Here is a 24,541-nt window from a genome sequence, read left to right as displayed (position 1 = left end):
TTATAATTGGTGCGGATATAAAACAGGACAGGCTGGAGCAGGAAGGAAAGGGTGCAGGACAGAATGTGCATAAAACAGGTCAGGCTGGAGCAGGAACAAGTGGGGATAGAACAGGACAGGATGGAGTAAGTATAGAACAGGACAGAGTGGAATTAAAAAAAAGCAGATGAAGGTCAGGGCAGACAGGAACAGGGCAGGCAAGAGCAGGATGGAGTGAGAATAGAACAGGACAGGATGGAGCAAGCATAGAACACGACAGCTTGGAGCAAGGACAGAACAGACCAGGATGGAGCAAGCATGGAACAGGACGGGGCAGGATGCAGCGAGGATAGAATAGGACAGGCAAGAGCAGGATGGAGCAAGAATAGAACAGGACAGGGTGGCGCAAGCATAGAACACAACAGTTTGGAGAAAGTACAGAACAGACCAGGATGGAGTAAACATAGAACAGGACATGCTGGAGCAGAATGGAGCAAGCATAGAACAGGCCAAAATGGACAGGGCAGGATGGAGTGAGCATAGAACAGGCCAGGGTGGAACGCATAGAACAGGCCAGGATGGAGTAAATAGAACAGGCCAGGATAGAGTAAATAGAACAGGCCAGGATGGAGCAAATGGAACAGGTCAGGATGGAGCGAATAGAACAGGCCAGGATGGAGCGCATCAAACAGGCCAGGATGGAGCAAATGGAACAGGCCAGGATGGAGCGCATCGAACAGGCCAAGATGTAGCAAGCATGGAACAGGACAGGATGGAGTGAAGATAGAACAGGCTAGGATGGAGCGAGCATAGAACAGGCCAGGCAAGAGCAGGATGACGTGAGCACAGAACAGCACTGTGGTATGAAATAAAGCAGGTGAAGGTCAGGACAGAAAGGTACAAGACAGGCAGGAGCAGAATGGAGCTGACATAGAACAGATACAGTGATGATGTAAAACCAGACAGGATGGACTTAAAAATGCACATGCTGGAGAAGAAGTAGAATAGGAAAGAGTGGATCAAGTCAGTGTTGGACTGGCCCACTGGGATACCAGGAAAACTCCCGGTGGGCCCAGGTGTCAGTGGCTCCTCATGCTGCTAAACATTTGGCCTATTTCATGGCCATGCCCAATTTCAAAGAGGCTAAATAGATGGAATAATAGATTATAGTTTTATAGTATGTAAAGAAAAGAGACTATAGAGGTTGAGTGAGGAGAGGAAGAATAATAGTACTGAGAGTGGCCCCTGGTCTAAGGTTTTTTGGTGGGCCCCTGGTGTCCCAGTCCAACACTGGATCAAGTATAGCACTAGAGTGGGACATAGCAGGCAAAGAACAGGACAGGCTGGAGCAATGGCAAGTGGGGCCAGACTAGGATAGTCAATTAGGCTAGGGACTCAGTGTTCATGCCAGGGAGTAAGAGAGGAAGGGATATAACGAAGACTCAGGGTGCATTTTTGGGATAAGATGATAAACACGGACATAGACATCTGCTGCCCATAGTAATGGCTCAGGGCAAGTGCACCTCCACCACCTCAGGCCAATGATGGAGTTATAACTGCTGACAATGTAGGACATTGGCTTGAGGACCAAATCAATGTGCCAATGTAATAACCCCCCCCCCCCAAATCAAACCTGTGTGATTTTCAGTCACATATTGGTCAGGCAGGACCGTCGGCTGCTCCATACACAGTCAGATAACCTTGTGTGTTATTTATCAAGAGATCCACATCTCTGCAATCTCTATAACTGTCCGTCACTGTGTATTTACCCCAGGCCCGGACTGACAAATCTGTGGGTTCTGGCAAATGCCAGAGGGGCTGCTGTACAGTTCCATAGAAAGTGGGCTGGTAGGGGGCAGTTTGGGCCTCTGTGTGCTTGGAGTGGCAGAGTCCAGACCTGATTTACCCCCATTTCATACACAGGCCAAGCCATTCACATCCAACGACTGGGGCTGTTCATCCAGACAGGGCAGGTGCAGTTTTATATCCCCAGTATCTGCTGCTCAGGGCACACCATCGGGCAGTGGTTCCCATACTGTTGGGTAGACTCCCCTTAGGGGGCTCCTGTATGAAGTCTAGCTAGACACACTGACTATTTACCCTGACAGTCCTTGATGCCTTAACTGACAGTTAGAGAGAAAACTTATTGGCTGCCATGAGTATTCTAAGAACTGAATGGCTGATATAACATCTTCATATATTAGTAACCTTGTTAGAAACTAAGGAGGCCCGGACAAATTTTGGACTGTAACAGGGGCTTAATCCCCTGCTACAGGGATATTAATTCAGTCCTATGATACAGTTATTACCACTTCCCTTGTAAGCAGTGAGGCAGTTCTTAAATAAGGCAATATTCCCTTGAGCCAAGGCACACTCAGCAGCTGAAGATCCATGATCCACATACTGACCATATACCTGTATCCATGATCCACATACTGACCATATACCTGTATCCATGATCCACATACTGACCATATATTTGCTTAGAGCTGGGCCTTCCAGATTCCAGGTTGGGTGCTTTTAAACAGATGACCAGTAAATGCTACTTGCTGATCGGTTGCTATGAGTTACTGCCCATGGGCAAACGTAGTGCCTTTTATTACATAACCCCACACGTTTTATTACAACGGCATGTGGAGCAGCAGTGATATCACTGACCGAACATCATAAATGGCATCAGGTGGGCAGCATGGACCCCTTAACCACCCCACACTGGACTTCAGATGACCTAGATGTGTGAAGGATTTCCACTTCATGGGGAGTGTGAAGGAGATGGTTGGTCTTACTCAGATGACAGTCAGTGTACAACACCAGCTGTAGACCATAGGTTGGGTTGCGATTGACAGATGATCAGGATACATTTCCGTCACACCGACTTACCAAAACATCCCAGTGTGATGTAACCCCAGAGAAGATAAACAGATTAGTGATGTGCAAGTAAGGAAAATCTCAACCCACACCCACAAAATGTTGCCATTGTAGGACCTGCTTCCCAACCTGTAGCCATGTTTTCTCTCTCTCCACCCTACATCTGTGCATTTCTTTGGTTGCAAGACAGGGAATCTTCAAAAACAGAGGAGCAGTGAACTTTCCCAGTCTGACCTGCACCCAACCCTAACCCCCAATGGTCACCCAAATTTCAACCTGAACCCACCCAACTGATGGTCAACCTGTGGGTCATCATGGGTTTTTGGTCAACCTTCACATGACTACAGCAGCTGTAGAATTTAAAGGATTAGATCACATTGAAATAAACAATGCAGTTGGTCAAAACCTGTCAGTTTCAGAAATATCTAACACTTGCTTCTGCAGGCCACCAGCTTGGAATATGGTTGCTAGGGAATCACTTACTCTAGCAACCAGGCAGCGGACAGAGTACGGGACTGTTTCTACGTCTGGATTAAGGCCGAGCACAGGACTAATGTACGAAAGCCTTGAAGCGGCAAACAGAAGCGTCTTGGCAAACAGAAAGAAGCAACAAGCAGAAAGGGTAACGAGTAAAACAACGGATAATTTAATGCTCCTTTAATGTTGTATGAAATATAACCAGCAATCTTTCATTTAAACATACATCTAAATATATATATTTATATTCTCTGCACCTTGGAAACACAGGGCTCCAGACACGAGTCTATCATGGCACCAATACAGGCATTACAAATATCAATATTCTTGTCCTGCCAGTGGCCCGGGAGGCTACTCCTTCACTTACAGCAATGTTGCAGAGAAAATAAAAGGGGCAAATAAAGGATTAGGCTGAAATGATGAACATGCAGCAAGTCAAGAGAAAGCAAGTCTCATGCACATCCTGGAGGATTCACATCATCACTGGAGATGTATTGTTACTGAGCCTCACTTCCCACATGTTCCCCAAGTACATATTCCAAGTCAAAGTGAAGTCATGGGCATATACCTCATGGGAGGGGCATATAACTCATGGGAGGGGCATATAACTCACGGAACGGGCCTATAACTCATGGGAGGAGCCTATAACTCATGGGAGGGGCCTATAACTCATGGGACCGGCCTATAACTCATGGGACCGGCCTATAACTCATGGGAGGGGCCTATACCTCATGTGATAGGCATATACCTCATGGGAGGGGCCTATACCTCATGGGAGGGGCCTATACCTCATGGGAGGGGCCTATAACTCATGGGACAAGCATGGGATGAAATATATATAAGCTTTTGGGGTCTTTATCAGGCTGAAGACTGAAGTAAAGGGGCAAATAAACAGCTTCTAGTGGAAACACTGCTGGCTAGGGTAGAACACACTTACAGTGGGCGGAGAATATTATCTGAAACACAAGCAGTGGGCGGGACTAAACAGACTGATTGCAGGGCAGACAATTCAGTTGCCCCCACTCGTACGGAGTTCTGCATCAGTTACAAAAATACTCATATCACAAAAATAATACAGAATTTGTCAGTTTCAATGTTTAGATCAGGTACAACAGATTTATAAAAGCACAAATATTGTTACTATCATTATTATTATTAATAACCCTTCACATGCAGCGGCACAGATCAAGAGGAAACCTGAAAATGTGGATGATACACTGCCTGGCGATGAATGGGGTTATTTTTATTTACTTTTTCCATCCAGGGCCCTTATACAACGACAGCACATAATTATATATATATAAATACTACTCTCAATACACAAATCTGTTATTTATATTTTTCAATGTGAGTCTCGCAGGCTCCTCCTCTAATAGGCCAAAAATCCCAACGACCTTTCAATTGGGGAGGTGCAGTAACAGAAATATATACAATCACAGAATGTCCTGACTAAAGGTATTACTTATTTATTTTGGACTTTATGGATTATTAGATATGATACATGGGGCCCCTGGTTTGTTCCCAGGACAATCAAATCTCACACGGATAGAACTGATGAATGTAGGGGAGACTTTTGCTTTGTGTTTTTCAGTTGCCCCTGTCCCCTTCTCCCTTATAATTCTTTCCTTTTGCCTCCTCCTGCCTTTGGGGATTCTCCTCTTTGTAGGGGGCTGGTCAGGGACCACGTTGCCTCCTTCCATTGCAGGGATGGTTTTCCAGAGGGGCTGCTGCCAATAAAGGGCTACTTGCTATGGTTCTTGCAGCACAGGGATGTGAAGTGGGGAATAGTATCTACTACCATTCCACTTATTCATGGGCAATGATGGCAGCTACTCTTTGTTAGGGATGCACCAAATCCAGGATTTGGTTTGGGATTCTGCCTTTTTCAGCAGGATTCAGATTGGGGCGAATCCTTCTGCCGAACCGAATTCGCATATGCAAATTAGGGTTAGGGAGGGAAATCGTGTGACTTTTTGTCACAAAACAAGGAAGTTTTTGTGGATAGGGTTGTTTTAGCTGCTGCCAGTCTCCACCAGAGGGCAGCGTTGACCAAAGCACCCAAAAAAACCCTCATCGGTTCCCAGGCATTCTAAGAAAGATTCCAACATTTTGCCTGTCCTGCTCATGAACATTTAGATACCATAGGCACAAGACTGTAACAGGCAAGTAAGACCTAAATTTAAAAGGGCTTTGTCTGTATATAAAGCTACTAAACAGTTACCCTGCATTGTGTTTCAGTAGCCGGCCCGTCATCCATAGAAAAAGTCTAATATTGAGCCTGCCATTCCGGATGCACAGGAAAGAGAAGGGGCTACCAATGAATGAAACATTATTATTATCATCATCCCCGCAGCCGCCTATTTGATATACAGGTATAGGATCCCTTATCCGGAAACCCGATATCCAGAAAGCTCCAAATTACAGAATCTGCTATAGACTCCATTTTATCCAAATAATCTAAATTTTTTAAAATGATTCCCTTTTTCTCTGTAATAATAAAACAGTATCTTATACTTGATCCCAACTAAGATATAATTAATCCTTATTGGAAGCAAAACCAGCCTATTGGGTTTATTTAATGTTTAAATTAATTTCTAGTAGACTTAAGGCATGAAGACCCAAATTACGGAAAGATACGTTATCCGGAAAACCCCAGGTCTGGAGCATTCTGGATAACAGGTCCCATACCTGTACTAGGAGTGACTTTATGTGGCATATTAACCAAGGAACAAGCATCACATCAACCATTTCTATAAACAGTCACATTGTTATTATTGTTATTATTACCATGTATTCAGCCTAAGTATTCAGGGAACGGCAAAAGGTACACTTTTAATTTCAGTTACCTTTCCTCTCCTGATTCCACAGGCCAGCTGCTGTTATAACATTGAGGTTATAGTACAAATATCACATAAGGAAGAATCTCAAAGGGTTATAATTCAGTGAATGACTTCTGTAGCTCACACGCTGCATTAATCCTAGGGGAAACGGCAAAGACACTTATTCCATGAATGTAACAACAGAATATTATATCAGGCGGGGGATCAGCAAGCAATCGCAGGGGAAGGTTTCAGCTCTATTCTGCCTATTTTGCACTGTAAAGTGAGCAGGACCTTTGAGACAACTTTATGGAAAGTGGCATAACTGATAATATACCCAAAACCAAGGTGTTTCATGCTTCCCCTTTACTTAACCGAATACGGAGGTACCCAGATGTGCTCATCTCATGAGGACTGGACATATCCATTAATTATAGGAGGACATTACTCTCAGCACTCTCTTAGAGGCCCAATATTTGGCCGGCTCCTGGTAGTTCTAAACCTGGTTAACGATACATGAAAACATTGCTTTTGCTTCAGCCATATTTCCATTCATATTGAGGTCATCAAATACGTATCACCCAAACTGCTGCTCTAGTTTACCTTCAACATGAGCTTCCAGAGTACTTAGACCTTGAGCCCTACAGTTTGGGAACCAATGGCTGAACTCTTTAACCCTAAGAACTGGTCAGCTGTTCTTTACTTCCAAGGTTTGTAGCCAGGACCTAAATAGGAGTAGAAGATGCTCATTATAAAGTGGCTGTGAATCATTGCAGCAAACAGCAAAACAACTGGAATTCCACCAATATTTAGATGAAGCCAAGGGCAATCTGAACAGCACTTGGAGAGCAAGGATTGTATAGGTTGCACATAACACCGGTGCAAGTTGTATAGGGCAGGTATTTAATGGATAAGTAAACCTTTAAAATAAGTGAATGTAAAATGGTCGAGGATGCTATTATAAGCACTTTGCAATGTACATTGTTTATTTATTATTTTTTAATTCCAAGATATTAAGGGATATATGTGCTGTTACTATGAATGAATTTTATTCCAACAGCTCCACCTGCTGGTCATTTTCTGACCATTCCGACCACCAAGTAGTCAAGGAAGTTGTCAGGAGAAAGAAAGAAGCTGCTCTGATGTTCTTCTGCTTAGGAAAAAAATCAGAAACCTTTCTCAAATCTTTCCTAAGCAGAAGAAAATCGGAGCAGCCTCTTTCTCTCTCCTGACAACTTCCTTGACTACTTGGTGGTCAGAAACTGGTGCTGTAGTAACAAAATGCTTTCATGTTTACAGCAGATGTATCCTTCAATATCTTGGAAGTAAAAAAAAAAAAAAGAATGTACATTGCAAAAGTGCTTAGAATAGCCCCCTCATCAATTTTACTTATTTTTAAGGTTTACTAATCCTTTAACAAAGCAGGCGATGTGGGCCCAGTATCAGAAGTGGGATGTTCAACCTGCAGCCCTCAAGCCGCTTATGAACTGCAACTCCCAGCATACTCTCTTGACTGTCAGTCGGCTCAAAACAAATGAATGTAAAACTGCTCAGAATGCTCCTCTAAGTAGTTACATTTGTTTCTAGTTTTTAAGATATTAGCACTTTTTCTACTACTAATATAATGAATTAGAAACAACAGCACTACCTGCTGTCGTCTGCTGCAAGTGGACAAAGACAAAGAAATTAGGTTGGGGGGGGAGAAACGCAGGCCGAGAATCTGCTCTCCTGCTGCTGCTCAGTTACACCTAGAAGCATAGTCTTCTGGGCAGACGCAGCAGATTTCAGCAAAAACCATGAGAGTTTAAATTTCACAGCCGATAACAGACGCATTTGCCTGCAACCGAGCAAAGACTACGTTTCCGTGTGCAGCTTCATCAACCAGAACAGCAGCAGCAGCAGTGAAGCGGATCCGCCTTGTGCAGCCCTAGCCTTAGAGAAAAAAAAAACTCTTGTAATGTTGCTCTGCTCAGAAAATGAAGTTATTGGTCAGTGCTCATCATCACAAGACTTTCCTTCTTTCACCAACTTAAATTTCTACCGACTGCGTCCAATGTGCAGAAACGAACAGCAGGTGGCACAGATTTGACATCCCTAATGTACAATATATGCTGAAAACACATAATAATTGTACATTTTTCTGCATATTTTTGTCTTCCATGGGGCCCTGTGCTGCAGAATGCCCGGGACGAATGTCATACTCTGAAACTGCCCTTCTATTAGATTCTATTAGCCAAATTATGAGGGAGCAGGGGAATAGAGCAGTGTGGGGTTTGCACATGTCCCTGTTTTGCTAATGATATATGGGACAGTAAAACACAACCTACAATTTTCTCTCATTAGGCCACATACTTATTTTTTTCATAATTTTCAACCCAAAAACATCCACAACCAGATCTCTTTATATGCCACTCAGTTTGTGCTACACGTGTGTCACTATTGCTGCAGCTCTTGGAGTCATCACAAGTGACAGATACAAAGGTCTCACACAAGAGGCGCAGTAAATCTACTGAATGGATGCCTGGACTGAGTTGATAGTTGTCCTTTATTTTTAGTGTGGCTTTGCGATGTTACACATACGATCCCTACCATAAATATGCCAACGTGTGATACGGACGTTCACGTTAATAAAGCAAATTTCAATTTATAATCAGAAGGTTATTTACAAAAACATTCAGTGCAGAGAAGGAGTGCCCGGTGAGGGAACGACTACAATTTGGTGAGGGTTTCCATTTCCCAGAAGTCTCTGCGCTGGGGGATCTCCGTTCCTGACCATGCACACGCTCAGAACACCGTGATCTTATGCACATTCTGTAAACACAACAACAGGCGATAGTAGGGACTCCCGGGGGAAGCCACCAGCTCAAACACCGACTGAAAGGATCTCCGGTCCAGTTCTTCGTCGATCTGATGTCTGTAGAAGTCTATGGCAACCAGGCAGAACAGGTTGACGTCCACCGGCTCCGATTTGCCCATTCTGCTAATGACATGAGGGAGACTGTGGCACTGGGTTAAGAGAAAAACTTGCAAGATGAGGGAACAGTTACAATCATTTCAGAATGAGAGGCTGTAACAAATTCTGAATGTTGCATAATAATAATAATAATCATAAAAGCTCCATCTCTGCCCATTCAGTGGCTGCTAACCTAGTGTGTTTGTGTGCCCTTTGTATGTGAGGACAGAGCCTCAGACGAGACATATCGAGAAAAGAACGACATTTAAATAGCAGGATTGGAAAGGGAAACTATATAGTGAAGATAAACTTGATTATTTCAGAAACGGTAAAGAATATTTAATTGATTGTATGTAGAAAGTTTCTTATTTCAGTATAACGAAGCTTAGATAAAATTTTTGTGATAGTTCCCTTTAAGTATACAGTAAGTGATCTGGCAGTTTAGGTACACTGCATGCATCCCATCTTAAAAGGCTTTATTTATTTATTTATTTATTTATTTGAAACAGCGTTTTTTAGGGCTGTGCTATATTCTTAGAGGCCTGCAAGGTTCAGAGGTATAGCTTTTCTAAGTGCTACTTGCTGTCAATATATGTATCCAAATTAGGGATGCACCGAATCCACTTTTTTGGATTCAGCCAAACCCCCGAATCCTTGGCGAAAGATTCGGCCGAATACCGAACCAAATCCTAATTTGCATATGCAAATTAGGGGTGGGAAGGGGAAACATTTTTTACTTCCTTGTTTTGTGACAAAAAGTCACGCGATTTACCTCCCGCCTCTAATTTGCATATGCAAATGAGGATTCTGTTCGGCCTGGCAAAAGGATTCGGCCGAATCCGAATCCTGCTGAAAAGGGCTGAATCCTGGCCAAATCCCGAATCGAATCCTGGATTCGGTGCATCCCTAATCCAAATACACATATAAAATAAAAATATGGCCCAGACAGATTATGCAAACTGCCCGTTAACTATGAGCTTAAAGGACAGGGAAAGTTAAACTATAGAAGTAGCTAGAAATGTTGTACGTTATGTTTTGTGCTTCTGTACCAGCCCAAGGCAACCACAGCCCTTTAGCAGTAAAGATCTGTGACTCCAAAGATGCCCCAGTAGCTCCCCATCTTCTTTTCTGCTGATTCACTGCACATGCTCTGTGCTGCTGTCACTTACTGAGCTTAGGGACCCACTCACAATATACAGTACACTTTGAATAGAAATGTCACAATATAAGGCTGATTAGTAATTAATACAGATAATTACTACATGGCAGCACAGAAGCCAGTGCAATTAGCATCAGAATTTAATAATCAGCAAACCTGTAGCATCAGCTTATATTACAGGGGAAGCTCATTTTCTGCTGGATAATTAGTGACGAGCCCTAAGCTTAGCTTCTCAACAGCCAATCAGAGCCCACTGAGCATGTGAGTGTCACAGACACTTTCCAAGATGGTGACCCCCTGTGACAAGTTTGAAGTCCTGGATCATTGCTGCTATTGACAAGCTGAAACTTTAGCCTCGTGCAATAAGTTCAGTATATAAAATATGGCATTTTTAGCACTATTACTTCTCCTTTAAAGGGGATCTGAATCCTTTCTCAGTCTGATTAAGGGTAACTAAAAATGACTAATGAAAAAGGTTTATCTCCCCTTTAGTGGAATGTTTTCCCCCCTCTCCAACCTCACACACAACCTTTATGGAGCAGTTGCTCTCGCACAGCTGTGGTGAGTGATGGCCGGGAGGGTGCAAGTTCAATCAGTGGCACTGTAGTATGATACAATGGCCAGTAAGTTATATTTAAAGGATACATTGCTGAAATCCACTTGCTGGTGGAAGCACTGACAAAGAAGCAGGAAAGGCTCCACATCGCCATGGCAACGGGTGTTCGCTGAGTGAAGTTCGAGAGAGACAGCATGACCCAATCACGGACCATAGAGGACTGCCCGGTGGCATGCAACGTCTGAAAGACCTGTACACACACAGAGAGATGAGATAAATTGACCCAACAGTAACAGGACATTGAATGACTTCAGTAAAGGTGAAATTTAATCCCTATGGATTCCTATACTGCTAAAAACAGAGGGTCAGAAGTGCTTTTTAGGATTCTCCAGGATATAAAGGTCTTTAATAGGTAATTTTTCTGCAAATGGGTGAAGTAGAAGCCATGACTCGCTGCAGAGCTTTGCCATGGTTTCCAGTTGCAAATGTATCATGTGACTTTGATAAATCCTCTTTGCCATATACATTGATCTATATATCAGCAATGATGGCGGCTAGATTATCAGAAGTGCTTGTTACATGGACAGTACCTTGTAAACAACGGTTGCCATGAACTGTGGGTAGGGCTGTTGGTTTGATAAAAACTCCCCGATGACCTTGTTCATCACGTCTTGTGGAGGGAAAAAGTCGTCTAAAAACTGCGGCAGAATCCTCGCTACTACCCGGGCTTCAAAAGGGAATCCTTTCCGTATCCTAAAATGAGGAAAAAGAGAGACGTGAGTCGAGTACAGGCTTCTCCAGCTGATGCTCCACTCTCAACGTGAAGCTCAATAGCAGCAGATAAATGAAGCACAGGTGAAAGTCATTTTATACTTCTCACTCTGCTCCCCACTGGGATCACTAAAGAACAGTAATCAATGTTAGAACTCAACTACACCCAAAGGAATTTCAGTAAGGAAGAATTCTGCTTTTATGTACTAGATATGGGGAACATGCACTGGGAGAGAGAAATAAATGCAAACACCAGGAGAGAGGAATACATGCACTCAGAGAGATGGACAGTGCCGGACTGGCCCACAGGGATACCAGGAAAACTCCCGGTGGGCCCAGGTGTCAGTGGCTCCTCATGCTGCTAAACGTTTGCCTATTTCATGGCCATTCCCTATTTCTATGAGAACAAAGAGGCTAAGTAGATGGAATAATAGATTATAGTATGTAAAGAAAAGCGACTAGGAGAATAGAAGTTGAGTGAGGAAAGGAAGAAAATAGTACTGAGAGTGGGCCCTGGTCTAAGGTTTTATGGTGGGCCCCTGGTCTAATGTTTTGGGTGGGCCCCTGGTCTAATGTTTTTGGGTGAGGCCCATGTCTAATGTTTTGGGTGGGCCGCTGGTCTAATGTTTTGGGTGGGCCCCTGGTCTAAGGTTTTTGGGTGGGCCCCTGGTCTAAGGTTTTTGGGTGGGCCCCTGGTGTCCCAGTCCGACACTGGAGATGGATACATGCACTGAAAGAGATAAATAAATGCAAGCACTGGGAGAGAGAAATAGATGTGGGCACCAGAAGAAATCTATACATGCATTGAATGAGAGAAATGGATGTATGCAACAGGAGAGATTGGATGTATGCACTGGGATAGATTGGGATACTTGCAGTGCACCTAAACTGTAAGAGATATATACGTTGTTGCATACTTAAAAGGAATTGAAAAATATATATACCGGTATATATTTTATATAAAACATTTGTCATTTATAACCCAATCATCCATAAATCCAAGTTCTTATAAAAGGAATGGACGTCATTATCCTTTATTTATATAGTGCAGATACATTTACAGAGCACATTACAGAGATTAAACATCATTAATTTTAGTCCCTCTTCTAGTGGAAGAGCTTACAGTCGAAGATCTCAATTACCCCGCCTGTATGTTTTTGGAGTGTGGGAGAAAACTGAAGTCCCCGCAGGAACCCACAAAAGGACAGCCTCAAATGTCCTCCAGACAATGCTGACAATGAAGTACCCTCTGTGTTATCCTATGATATATGCACACAGCGAGAGGGCACACAGTCTAGGACTTATACACAGAGAGTGCACAGCGAGAGGGCACACAGTGTAGGACTTATACACAGAGAGTGCACAGCGAGAGGGCACACAGTGTAGGACGTATACACAGAGAGTGCACAGCGAGAGGGCACACAGTGTAGGACTTATACACAGAGAGTGCACAGCGAGAGGGCACACAGTCTATGACATATACACAGAGAGTGCACAGCGAGAGGGCACACAGTGTAGGACGTATACACAGAGAGTGCACAGAGAGAGGGCACACAGTGTAGGACTTATACACAGAGAGTGCATAGCGAGAGGGCACACAGTGTAGGACTTATACACAGAGAGTGCACAGCGAGAGGGCACACAGTCTATGACATATACACAGAGAGTGCACAGCGAGAGGGCACACAGTGTAGGACGTATACACAGAGAGTGCACAGCGAGAGGGCACACAGTGTAAGACTTATACACAGAGAGTGCACAGCGAGAGGGCACACAGTCTATGACATATACACAGAGAGTGCACAGCGAGAGGGCACACAGTGTAGGACTTATACACAGAGAGTGCACAGCGAGAGGGCACACAGTCTAGGACTTATACACAGAGAGTGCACAGCGAGAGGGCACACAGTGTAGGACGTATACACAGAGAGTGCACAGCGAGAGGGCACACAGTGTAGGACTTATACACAGAGAGTGCACAGCGAGAGGGCACACAGTCTATGACATATACATAGAGAGTGTACAGCGAGAGGGCACACAGTCTATGACATATACACAGAGAGTGCACAGCGAGAGGGCACACAGTCTATGACATATACACAGAGAGTGCACAGCGAGAGGGCACACAGTCTGACATATACACAAAGAGTGCACAGCGAGAGGGCACACAGTCTGACATATACACAAAGAGTGCACAGCGAGAGGGCACACAGTGTAGGACTTATACACAGAGAGTGCACAGCGAGAGGGCACACAGTCTATGACTTATACACAGAGAGTGCACAGCGAGAGGGCAAACAGTCTATGACATATACACAGAGAGTGCACAGCGAGAGGGCACACAGTCTATGACATATACACAGAGAGTGCACAGCCAGAGGGCACACAGTCTATGACATATACACAGAGAGTGCACAGCGAGAGGGCACACAGTGTAGGACTTATACACAGAGAGTTCACAGCGAGAGGGCAAACAGTCTATGACATATACACAGAGAGTGCACAGCGAGAGGGCACACAGTCTATGACATATACACACAGAGTGCACAGCGAGAGGGCACACAGTGTAGGACGTATACACAGAGAGTGCACAGAGAGAGGGCACACAGTGTAGGACTTATACACAGAGAGTGCATAGCGAGAGGGCACACAGTGTAGGACTTATACACAGAGAGTGCACAGCGAGAGGGCACACAGTCTATGACATATACACAGAGAGTGCACAGCGAGAGGGCACACAGTGTAGGACGTATACACAGAGAGTGCACAGCGAGAGGGCACACAGTGTAAGACTTATACACAGAGAGTGCACAGCGAGAGGGCACACAGTCTATGACATATACACAGAGAGTGCACAGCGAGAGGGCACACAGTGTAGGACTTATACACAGAGAGTGCACAGCGAGAGGGCACACAGTCTAGGACTTATACACAGAGAGTGCACAGCGAGAGGGCACACAGTGTAGGACGTATACACAGAGAGTGCACAGCGAGAGGGCACACAGTGTAGGACTTATACACAGAGAGTGCACAGCGAGAGGGCACACAGTCTATGACATATACATAGAGAGTGTACAGCGAGAGGGCACACAGTCTATGACATATACACAGAGAGTGCACAGCGAGAGGGCACACAGTCTATGACATATACACAGAGAGTGCACAGCGAGAGGGCACACAGTCTGACATATACACAAAGAGTGCACAGCGAGAGGGCACACAGTCTGACATATACACAAAGAGTGCACAGCGAGAGGGCACACAGTGTAGGACTTATACACAGAGAGTGCACAGCGAGAGGGCACACAGTCTATGACTTATACACAGAGAGTGCACAGCGAGAGGGCAAACAGTCTATGACATATACACAGAGAGTGCACAGCGAGAGGGCACACAGTCTATGACATATACACAGAGAGTGCACAGCCAGAGGGCACACAGTCTATGACATATACACAGAGAGTGCACAGCGAGAGGGCACACAGTGTAGGACTTATACACAGAGAGTTCACAGCGAGAGGGCAAACAGTCTATGACATATACACAGAGAGTGCACAGCGAGAGGGCACACAGTCTATGACATATACACACAGAGTGCACAGCGAGAGGGCACACAGTCTATGACATATACACAAAGAGTGCACAGCGAGAGGGCACACAGTCTATGACATATACACACAGAGTGCACAGCGAGAGGGCACACAGTGTAGGACTTATACACAGAGAGTTCACAGCGAGAGGGCACACAGTCTATGACATATACACAGAGAGTGCACAGCGAGAGGGCACACAGTCTATGACTTATACACAGAGAGTGCACAGCGAGAGGGCACACAGTCTATGACATATACACAGAGAGTGCACAGCGAGAGGGCACACAGTCTATGACTTATACACACAGAGTGCACAGCGAGAGGGCACACAGTCTAGGACTTATACACAGAGAGTTCACAGCGAGAGGGCACACAGTCTATGACATATACACAGAGAGTGCACAGCGAGAGGGCACACAGTGTAGGACTTATACACAGAGAGTTCACAGCGAGAGGGCACACAGTCTATGACTTATACACAGAGAGTGCACAGCGAGAGGGCACACAGTCTATGACTTATACACAGAGAGTGCACAGCGAGAGGGCACACAGTCTATGACTTATACACAGAGAGTGCACAGCGAGAGGGCACACAGTCTATGACATATACACAGAGAGTGCACAGTGAGAGGGCACACAGTCTATGACTTATACACAGAGAGTGCACAGCGAGAGGGCAGAAAGAACAAAACACATGACTTTGCCCCTTGTATTACCTGTCAAACAGCACAGACACTCTCTCCATGGCGACAATAACAGACTCGCTGTCTGGAGCTGCAGGACTGGGCTCTGTGGTGCGGCCTGGACTGATTTTCTCTTTTCCTGTGGAGACAAAAGTAACTCCCTGCAGTTATCACATTTTATTTTACTGACATCATTTATACATTGCCTGTACATAAGCAATAGCCCTGACTGTTATACAGTAGTAGCCCTCAATACAGTTATATGAAAGATTCCTATTGCCTCTCCAATATCATATAAGCAATGTATTTACGCATGATAGTTCAGAGTCAAATTGCGTGTGTGTTTTATTGTGTTTTCTAGATGCGACATGCTATATTTTTTGTACTAGAATACAGTAGAATAAAATGTTGTGCTTGAAACTCACAAAAACACATAGTTTTAAAGGAGAACTAAACCCTAAAAATGAATATGGCTAAAAATGCCATATTTTATATAGTGAACTTATTGCACGAGGTTAAAGTTTGAGCTTGTCAATAGCAGCAATGATCCAGGACTTCAAACTTGTCACAGGGGGTCACCATCTTGGAAAGTGTCTGTGACACTCACATGCTCAGTGGGCTCTGATTGGCTGTTGAGAAGCTAAGCTTAGGGCTCGTCACTAATTATCCAGCAGAAAATGAGCTTCCCCTGATGCTACAGGTTTGCTGATTATTAAATTCTGATGCTAATTGCACTGGTTTCTGTGCTGCCATGTAGTAATTATCTGTATTAATTACTAATCAGCCTTATATTGTGATATTTATATTCTATGTGTACTGTATATTGTGAGTGGGTCCCTAAGCTCAGTAAGTGACAGCAGCACAGAGCATGTGCAGTGAATCAGCAGAAAAGAAGATGGGGAGCTACTGGGGCATCTTTGGAGACACAGATCTTTACTGCTAAAGGACTGTGGTTGCCTTGGGCTGGTACAGAAGCTCAAAACATAATGTACAACATTTCTAGCTACTTCTTTAGTTAGGCTTTAGGTCTCCTTTAAAAAAATCTCCTTTAATGCATGAAAGAAATGTGTAACAGCTCTATGTATCCTCAGTGAACTTTTTCTGCTTCCCAGATCTGGTTCCAGTTTCACATGCTAATCCCCCACCTGTGTACATGCAGGTGAGCATCAGTCCGAGTGCAGTCATTGCTCGGTGAGGGCTGTGCATATTCACTCTGTCCACACTCAGTTTCACCAGGGCTTCTCCATCCAGTCTGGACAGCTGCTCGGACAGCAGGAGGCGCTCCAGTCCTCTCATGACACAGTGATACACCATCGAGGGGGTCGACTCTTCGCTCCCAGAGACCATCACTCCGCACATCTGGGTAAAGCAAGACGCGTATTTGTTAACGACGGCAAAGCTTCAAAACAAATGCTGCAATAGAAATGTACTGGAAAACAGTTCTGCAGTTATGGTAATTGGTCTTGGGCCGTGAAATACCAGATTCCCCAGCCCAGGTCCTACTCTTTTGGGACATAGCGGATACAGATAACATTTCGGACCAGGCCCTGGAAAGACATCTACTGAATGCAGCCAAACTCCAAATACCACTGAGGTGGAAAACCGATACCCCCCCAACCCAACTCCCAAAAACTGGCTGCTTAAAGGGATACTGTCATGGGGAAAAATTGAATCCGTTAATAGTGCTGCTCCAACAGAATTCTGCACTGAAATCCATTTCTCAAAAGAGCAAACAGATTTTTTTATATTCAATTTTGAAATCTGACATGGGGCTAGACATATTGTCAATTTCCCAGCTGCCCCAAGTCATGTGAAAATGAAGCGTTTTGAAAAAAACATGTTTTCCGATGACAGTATCCCTTTAAGGTGGACGAATTGGTGAGATTTGAAGAACTTTCCACTCATACTGCACCGAGATTTTAGGGATAATTGGCTTAAGTGGTTCTTTTTAAAAGAAACAGAAGAATACAAACAGATTGTAGGCTTGTAAGGCAAAGTATAACTGTGTTACCTGGAGGGATGCACCAAATAAAGGATTCGCCCTTTTTCAGCAGGATTCAGCCGAATCCTTCTACCCGGCCAAACATAATCCTTATTTGCATATGCAAATTAGGGGCGGGGAGGGAAATTGCATGACTTTTTGTCACATATGCACCTAATTTGCATATGCAAATAAGGATTCAGATGAATCTTTCGCAAAGGATTCAGGGGTTCGGCCGAATCCAAAATAGTGGATTCGGTGCATCCATAGTTACCTGTGCATATTTGAGAATCTGATTTAATGCAACTGTATTCTAGATATTAAACTTTTACAATGTAACGATGGCGCGCTACTTCCCCCTCCACCTTCTTCTTTCTGTACCCCTGTTTATTATCAGAAAATGTCTCAATAAAAACTATGATAAAAAAAAACAAAACAAACAAACAACACATTGCTCTGATGGAAAGTCATTGGGTGTAATACATAAATAGACAATGTGCTAGGCAAGATTTCCCCGGCTAAGTTCGTTGCACAGATCTGAGCTCAGCCTGAATGTAGTGAGAAGCCAATTAATAAATGGACTAATGGAGAGTAAAGCTGCTTAGAGTAAAAGTGATTAGAATCGGAGATTGTGCCCTTCGTATGACCAATATCAGACACAGAGGGTTTCTAAATAAGTAAAAAGGAATTGCATTTATAATTGGATCTTGAAAATGGATCTGCGTTACGTTTACCAGCAGCTCTGCGTGACCTTGAATGAAGCTAAACAGAAAGGATTAAACATAGTTTGAATATTACAAATTCTCTCTATATCTTTAGTGCCATTCTAAGAGATAGCTTAGGGAGAACAGGTCAATTCCCTCCTTTAGCAGAAAGAGACAAACCTGGATGAATCAGGCCTTAAAGGGGAAGTAAAGTCTAAAATAGAATAAGGCTAGAAATGCTGTATTTTGTATACTAAATATAAACATGAACTTACTGCACCACAAGCCTAATCAAACAAATAATTTATGCTTTCAAAGGTGGCTACAGGGAGTCACCATCTTGTAACTTTATTAAACATCTTTGCAAGACCAAGACTGTGAACATGCTCAGTGTGGTCTGGGCTGCTTAGGGATCATCATAAATTATCAAAACAGCACAAGTCAAATAATATCTGCCAGAAGCCGATACAGCAAGACTGATTAATATTCAGAATATACAGACTGCACTGGGTCCTGTGTTGTCATGTAATCTAATGTGGATTTTATAGTTTTTGTATTGTTTAATATATACTTTCTCCAAGTCTGCAGAACCAGTGGCTGCAGCAAAATATTCCTCCAAATAGAATCCCAGTTTATCTGTTTAAATCTGGCTCCATGATCTGTGTCCCTGCAGCTGGAGTTGGAAACATTAAAGAAGATGTAAAGGCAAAAATAAAATCCAATACAAATCTCTACACAGTCACCGACTGCTCTACAGGGAAACAAACAAAGCTGCTTGAGTTGTGCATGGCTGGGAAGTAAGGCGAGGGCTCCCCCTGCTGTTCATAAGTATGATTGTTTCCCTGCAGAGCAGTTAGGGACCGTCTGGAAATTCTTATCCACAACAGTAAATGAAGGGAGAATTTTACTGCATATAGTCAGGTTTCTTATTTTCTAATAAAAACGGTACACATTTTTAAATTAAAATATATTGGAAATCAATTTATTTTTCATTAAAGAAAGTAAAAATGGGATTTTATTTTTTTGCCCTTACATGCCCTTTAAGAAAGCAAAATAGGGGAGATGGAGCCTTCTGCAGTGATATCTAAGGGCAGAAATGCTGTGATCAGGTAACTTTAATTATCAATTAAGGCACATAGTGTCACCAAGTGAGTACTCAGCACAAGGTCCTGTACTTATGATAATAAATAAGCGCAGTTACTCATTCATAGCATTTTATCATTGCAAGATGTCAAAATCTTACCACATTTAATAAAACATACATCTTAAAATTTAGCATACCACATGGAAGTGTCTGCACACCCCTTGCCTGCCACATCTCCCTGACGCGTTTCGCACCATTGGGTGCTTCATCAGAGGTAGTGTGGCTGGATTAGGTCATATCCATCTTTTTATATACACAGGTACGGGATCTGTTATCTAGAATGCTCGGGACCTGGGGTTTTCCGGATAACAGATCTTTCTGTAATTTGGATCTTCATACCTTAAGTCTACTAGAAAGTCATGTAAACATTAAATAAACCCAATAGGCTGGTTCTGCTCAGTTCGGTATTCGGCCGATTCTTTCACAAAGGATTAGGGGGTTCAGCCGAATCCGAAATCATGGATTTGGTGCAAAGGGTAAGGCATTTTTTAGTAGCTGTAGGCACAAAATGTCTCTGTCTTAAATATATTGATAATGGGTTGAGTGCAGAGGACTCTTTTATTTGTCTATATATATATATATATATATATATATATATATATATATATATATATATATATATATATATATATATATATATATATATATATATATATATATATATATATATATATACGCACTCCTATTTCAGGGTTTCCTCTTATATTTTATTTTACCCTCATGAGGCTGCATAGTTTTATTATAAGCCTAATACAGGGCAGCAAAAAGAATAGGCACATTTATACCAGAATGTACACCAGAAATATATAATAAATCATTCCACCACAACTGTGACGCATAGCAATACAAACCTGATAATATTATAATAAGAAAGTGCATTAGTCATTATCTTCTTCTCTATTATCTTCTTTATTAATTATTTATTGTGATCCGTTAAACCATTACTTTTCTTAACCTCCATAACCTTTGGTATAATAAAGGTTTGTCCCTTCTATATTAGCCGTTAAAAGTGCACAATACAGTTACTGTAGCATTCCTCCATGTATTGCCCAAAAACAATAGCCTCAGGCTTTTACCTGTATGATTCCCGACGTGAAGTCTGGTCCGACGTCCAGCGGGTAGTTCTCAACTAAGTAGAAAGCTGTGGCGCACATAACGAGGACATGCTGCTGGTTATGGAGATTCACACAGCTGTAGAAAGAAAAGAAAAAAAAAAAACTTGGGCTGGTACAGAAGCACAAAACATAATGTACAACATTTCTAGCTACGTCTTTAGTTAGGCTTTAGTTCTCCTTTAAGAGTGAATTAAATCAGAAATAAAAAATATATAAAACTTATTCTGTAGTGATGCACCGAATCCAGGATTCGGCCAAGATTCAGACTTTTTTAGCAGGATTCGGATTGTGGCCGAACCCGAATCCTAATTTGCATATGCAAATTGTGGGGAGGGCAGGATTTCACGTGACTTTTTGTTACAAAACAAGGAAGCAAACCAATTTTTATCCACTTTTTCCTTTCCCGCCCCTAATTTGAATATGCAAATTAGGATTTGGATTCAGTATTCGCCCGAATCTTCCAAGATGGATTCGGGGATTCGGCCGAATCCAAAATAGTGGATTCGGTGCATCCCTATTATTCTGCCCAAGCAGCAGACACACACACACTGGCTAGGAGACATTAAACACTTACTGGGCTATCCCTCTCAGGTTGGACAGCAGATAGTCGCTGATGATGGGTATGAGCTGCTTTGCTGTATCATCGAGCAGGTCACACTCTAGGATATAAAGTGTCCCATGCAGTGCTCCGATACGGCTCGGCATATGGGTGCTGCGTAGTGTTGTCTCTATCATGCGGCTCACGGGCTCCGCAATGACTTTGTCCTGAGGGTAAATAACAATTCATGTATTTACGTTACACAATATACAGTACAGGTATGGGACCTGTTATCCAGAATGCCCGAGACCTGGGGTTTTCCGGATAACGGATCTTTCCGTAATTTGGATCTTCATAGATTAAGGGACAGATTTATGAAGGGTCGAATTGAAAATTCGAATTTTAGAATTTTTTGTATGGTCAAAACTGTCAAATTAGACTAGGCAGTAGTTCAAATTTGATTCAAGTATTTAAAAAGATTCGAATTCGATTTTTTGAGTTTTATCACACTCTGGCCCTTTAATTACTCAAATTCGACAATTTCCAACCAAAATCCTGCAGAATTGCTGTTTTCACCTTTGAGTTAATTTTTAGTATGAGTGATATTCTTGCAATTGGTTTTCATTTTTTATTATTTGTGGTTTTTGAGTTATTTAGCTTTTTATTCAGCAGCTCTCCGGTTTGCAATTTCAGCAATCTGGTTGACAGGCTCCAAATTCCCCTAGCAACCATGCATTGATTTGAATAAGAGACTGGAATATGAATAGGAGAGGCCTGAATAGAAAAATGAGTAATAAAAAGTAGCAATAACAATAAATGTGTATCCTTACAGAGCATTTGTTTTTAGATAGGGTCAGTGACCCCAATTTAAACGCTTGGAAGAGCCAGAAGAAAATGGCAAATAATTAAAAAACTATAAAAAATAAATAATAAAGACCAATTGAAAAGTTGCTTAGAATTATATAACATACTAAAAGTTAACATAAAGGAGAACCATCGCTTTAATTCAAAGGGAGATGTTCAGGGATCAATTTGGAGTTATTTGCAGCCTTCCTCGAGTTTTTTTAAATTCGAATCAAATTTGTGTTTTTGGTTCGATTTAATTCATCCGAGTTTGAAAAATTAAATTTCAATTGGTCGAATTTTGAATTTATGGGAGTTTTTAAAAACTCACATGAATTCGAAATTCGACCTTTGATAAACGTGCCTCTAAATCTACTAGAAAATCATGTAAACATTAAATAAACCCAATAGGCTGGTTTTGCCTCCAATAAGGATTACTTACAAGCTACTGTTTTATTATTACAGAGGAAAAAGGAAATCATTTTTAAAAATGTGGATTTGTTTGTCTATAAAGTCTATGGGAGACGGCCTTTCTGTAATTCAGAGCATTCTGGAAAACGGGTCCCATACCTGTACCGTTTTGTCTTTAACCAGCTAAACAGTTTGGTCGGCATCACCATTTAATAGCAGTTTTTATTTGAATAAATTGTTTTTATAAATTTGGATTATTATGGGAGACGGCCAATCTGTAATTTGGAGCTTTCTGGATAACGGGTTTACGAATAACGCATCCCATACCTGTCCCAACAATACTGACGTAGAAGGACAGCAAGATGACATATTGAGTAGAAGAGAGTTTATTTTGGGAGCTTGTAAGAATGAAGCTCAAGGCTGGTCATGTGATTCCCTTACCATTCCCAGCACAGAGGCAGCTTTACAGATGGCAGGTACCAGATACTGGTTGAGAATTTCATCTTCCGACGGGTGTTGTTTGTGCAGCTCTGTCAGTGCAGTGTACATCATCTCAAACTGATTCCTCTCCGTGAATAAATCAGACACACTCAGGAGCTGAACGGAAGCAAACACAACACGATGGGGCACATGATTCATACGATATGGGAAAAGAACACAGAGCTCCACCTAAACCTCCTACAGCAATGAATTAACCTACTGCAGCACTGTCATAGATAGAAACAGAAGACTAAATCCATTAAAGGGCAAATGAACCCCAAAATAAAAATGTGCCTAATAAAAGAAAACATTATTCTAAGCAACTTTACAATATACATGAATTACAATTTTTTCATGTTTTTTAAGTTATTTGTATATGAATTGCTGTTGAAAGCAGTGTCTGTCCCTGTCTATTCTCTGTCCTGATGGCTAAGACTGTTGATACAATGTAAGACAAGGCAGCTGATTAACAGACCTGACTTTGCTGCTGGGGAACTAAGACTTTTGCAACATTGTTTAAAAAGTAACAACTGTGATTTAAGCAAATGCTGCTTTAAATATCAATTGTTTCCTTTACAAATAGCTTTAAAAGCACTTACAATTTGTAATGAATGTATATTGGAAAGCTGCTTAGAATTATGTTTTATTTTATTAAGCAAGATTTTATTTTGGGGGTTGACTTGCCCTTTAAATTCAATCCCTCCAAATGAAAACCCAGCATCCATACTAAGAATGCACCGAATCCAGGATTCGGCCTTTTTCAGCAGGATTTGGATTTGGCCGAATCCTTCTGCCTGGCCGAACTGAATCCCAATTTGCATATGCAAATTAGGGACAGGGAGGGAAAATTCGATCCGACGCGACACGATTGTCGGATGCAGACGCAGTGCACAGCATCTGCATCCGACAGTCGTGTCGCGTTGGATCAACGCTGCAACTTCATCCGCCAATGCATTCACTTACCTTATTTCCGTCGCAGCTGATTTGACGCCTGCGTTTTTGCGCAGCGTCTCGTCCGTGTAGTCCTACCCTTTGTCACAAAACAAGGAAGTAAAAAATGTTTTCCCCTTCACACCCCTAATTTGCATATGCAAATTAGGATTCAGTTCGGTATTCGGCCGAATCTTTCACAAAGGATTTGGGGGTTCGGCCGAATCCAAAATACTGGATTAATTGCATCCCTAATCCATACATACACACTGACCCCAATGATCTGCAAATGGCAAATACTCACCGATCTCACCACTTCACTGATCAGAATGGCTGGAGTCTTTTTTCCAGTGTTGGTGGGAAGGATCCACTGACTGTACAGCTCTAACAGGAATTGTGAGCAAGAATGTATGTCTACCCCGGCCCGATGTTTCCTGCAAGGACAGGCAAAGCAATCAAGCAATGGAATCAAAAGCTGTGATACAGCTATGGGACCTATTATCCAGAATGCTCGGGACCTAGTGCTTTCCGGACAGT

General features: G+C 42.7%; 1 protein-coding gene across 15 annotated transcripts in view; it reads right to left on the bottom strand.

Annotated features, from left to right (window-relative positions):
- Window positions 1–8,670: 8,670 nt before the first annotated feature.
- Window positions 8,671–24,541, bottom strand: part of htt.L (huntingtin L homeolog) — a 132,459-nt gene continuing 116,588 nt past the window's right edge. For all 15 annotated transcript variants that reach the window (XM_041587681.1, XM_041587693.1, XM_041587704.1 and 12 more), the window contains 9 exons: window positions 24,309–24,438; window positions 23,036–23,191; window positions 21,377–21,567; window positions 20,764–20,878; window positions 17,004–17,217; window positions 15,892–15,997; window positions 11,402–11,564; window positions 10,901–11,061; window positions 8,671–9,141 (listed from right to left, as the gene is read on the bottom strand). In XM_041587681.1, coding sequence (XP_041443615.1) covers window positions 8,928–9,141; window positions 10,901–11,061; window positions 11,402–11,564; window positions 15,892–15,997; window positions 17,004–17,217; window positions 20,764–20,878; window positions 21,377–21,567; window positions 23,036–23,191; window positions 24,309–24,438 — 1,450 coding nt within the window. In that variant the 3' untranslated portion in view covers window positions 8,671–8,927. The remainder of the gene's footprint in view (window positions 9,142–10,900; window positions 11,062–11,401; window positions 11,565–15,891; window positions 15,998–17,003; window positions 17,218–20,763; window positions 20,879–21,376; window positions 21,568–23,035; window positions 23,192–24,308; window positions 24,439–24,541) is intronic.

The sequence above is a fragment of the Xenopus laevis genome, chromosome 1L, assembly GCF_017654675.1.
Source record: "Xenopus laevis strain J_2021 chromosome 1L, Xenopus_laevis_v10.1, whole genome shotgun sequence".
NCBI lineage: Eukaryota > Metazoa > Chordata > Amphibia > Anura > Pipidae > Xenopus > Xenopus laevis.
Note: the sequence above shows the minus strand (reverse complement) of the source record. Positions and strands in the feature narration are given on the sequence as shown.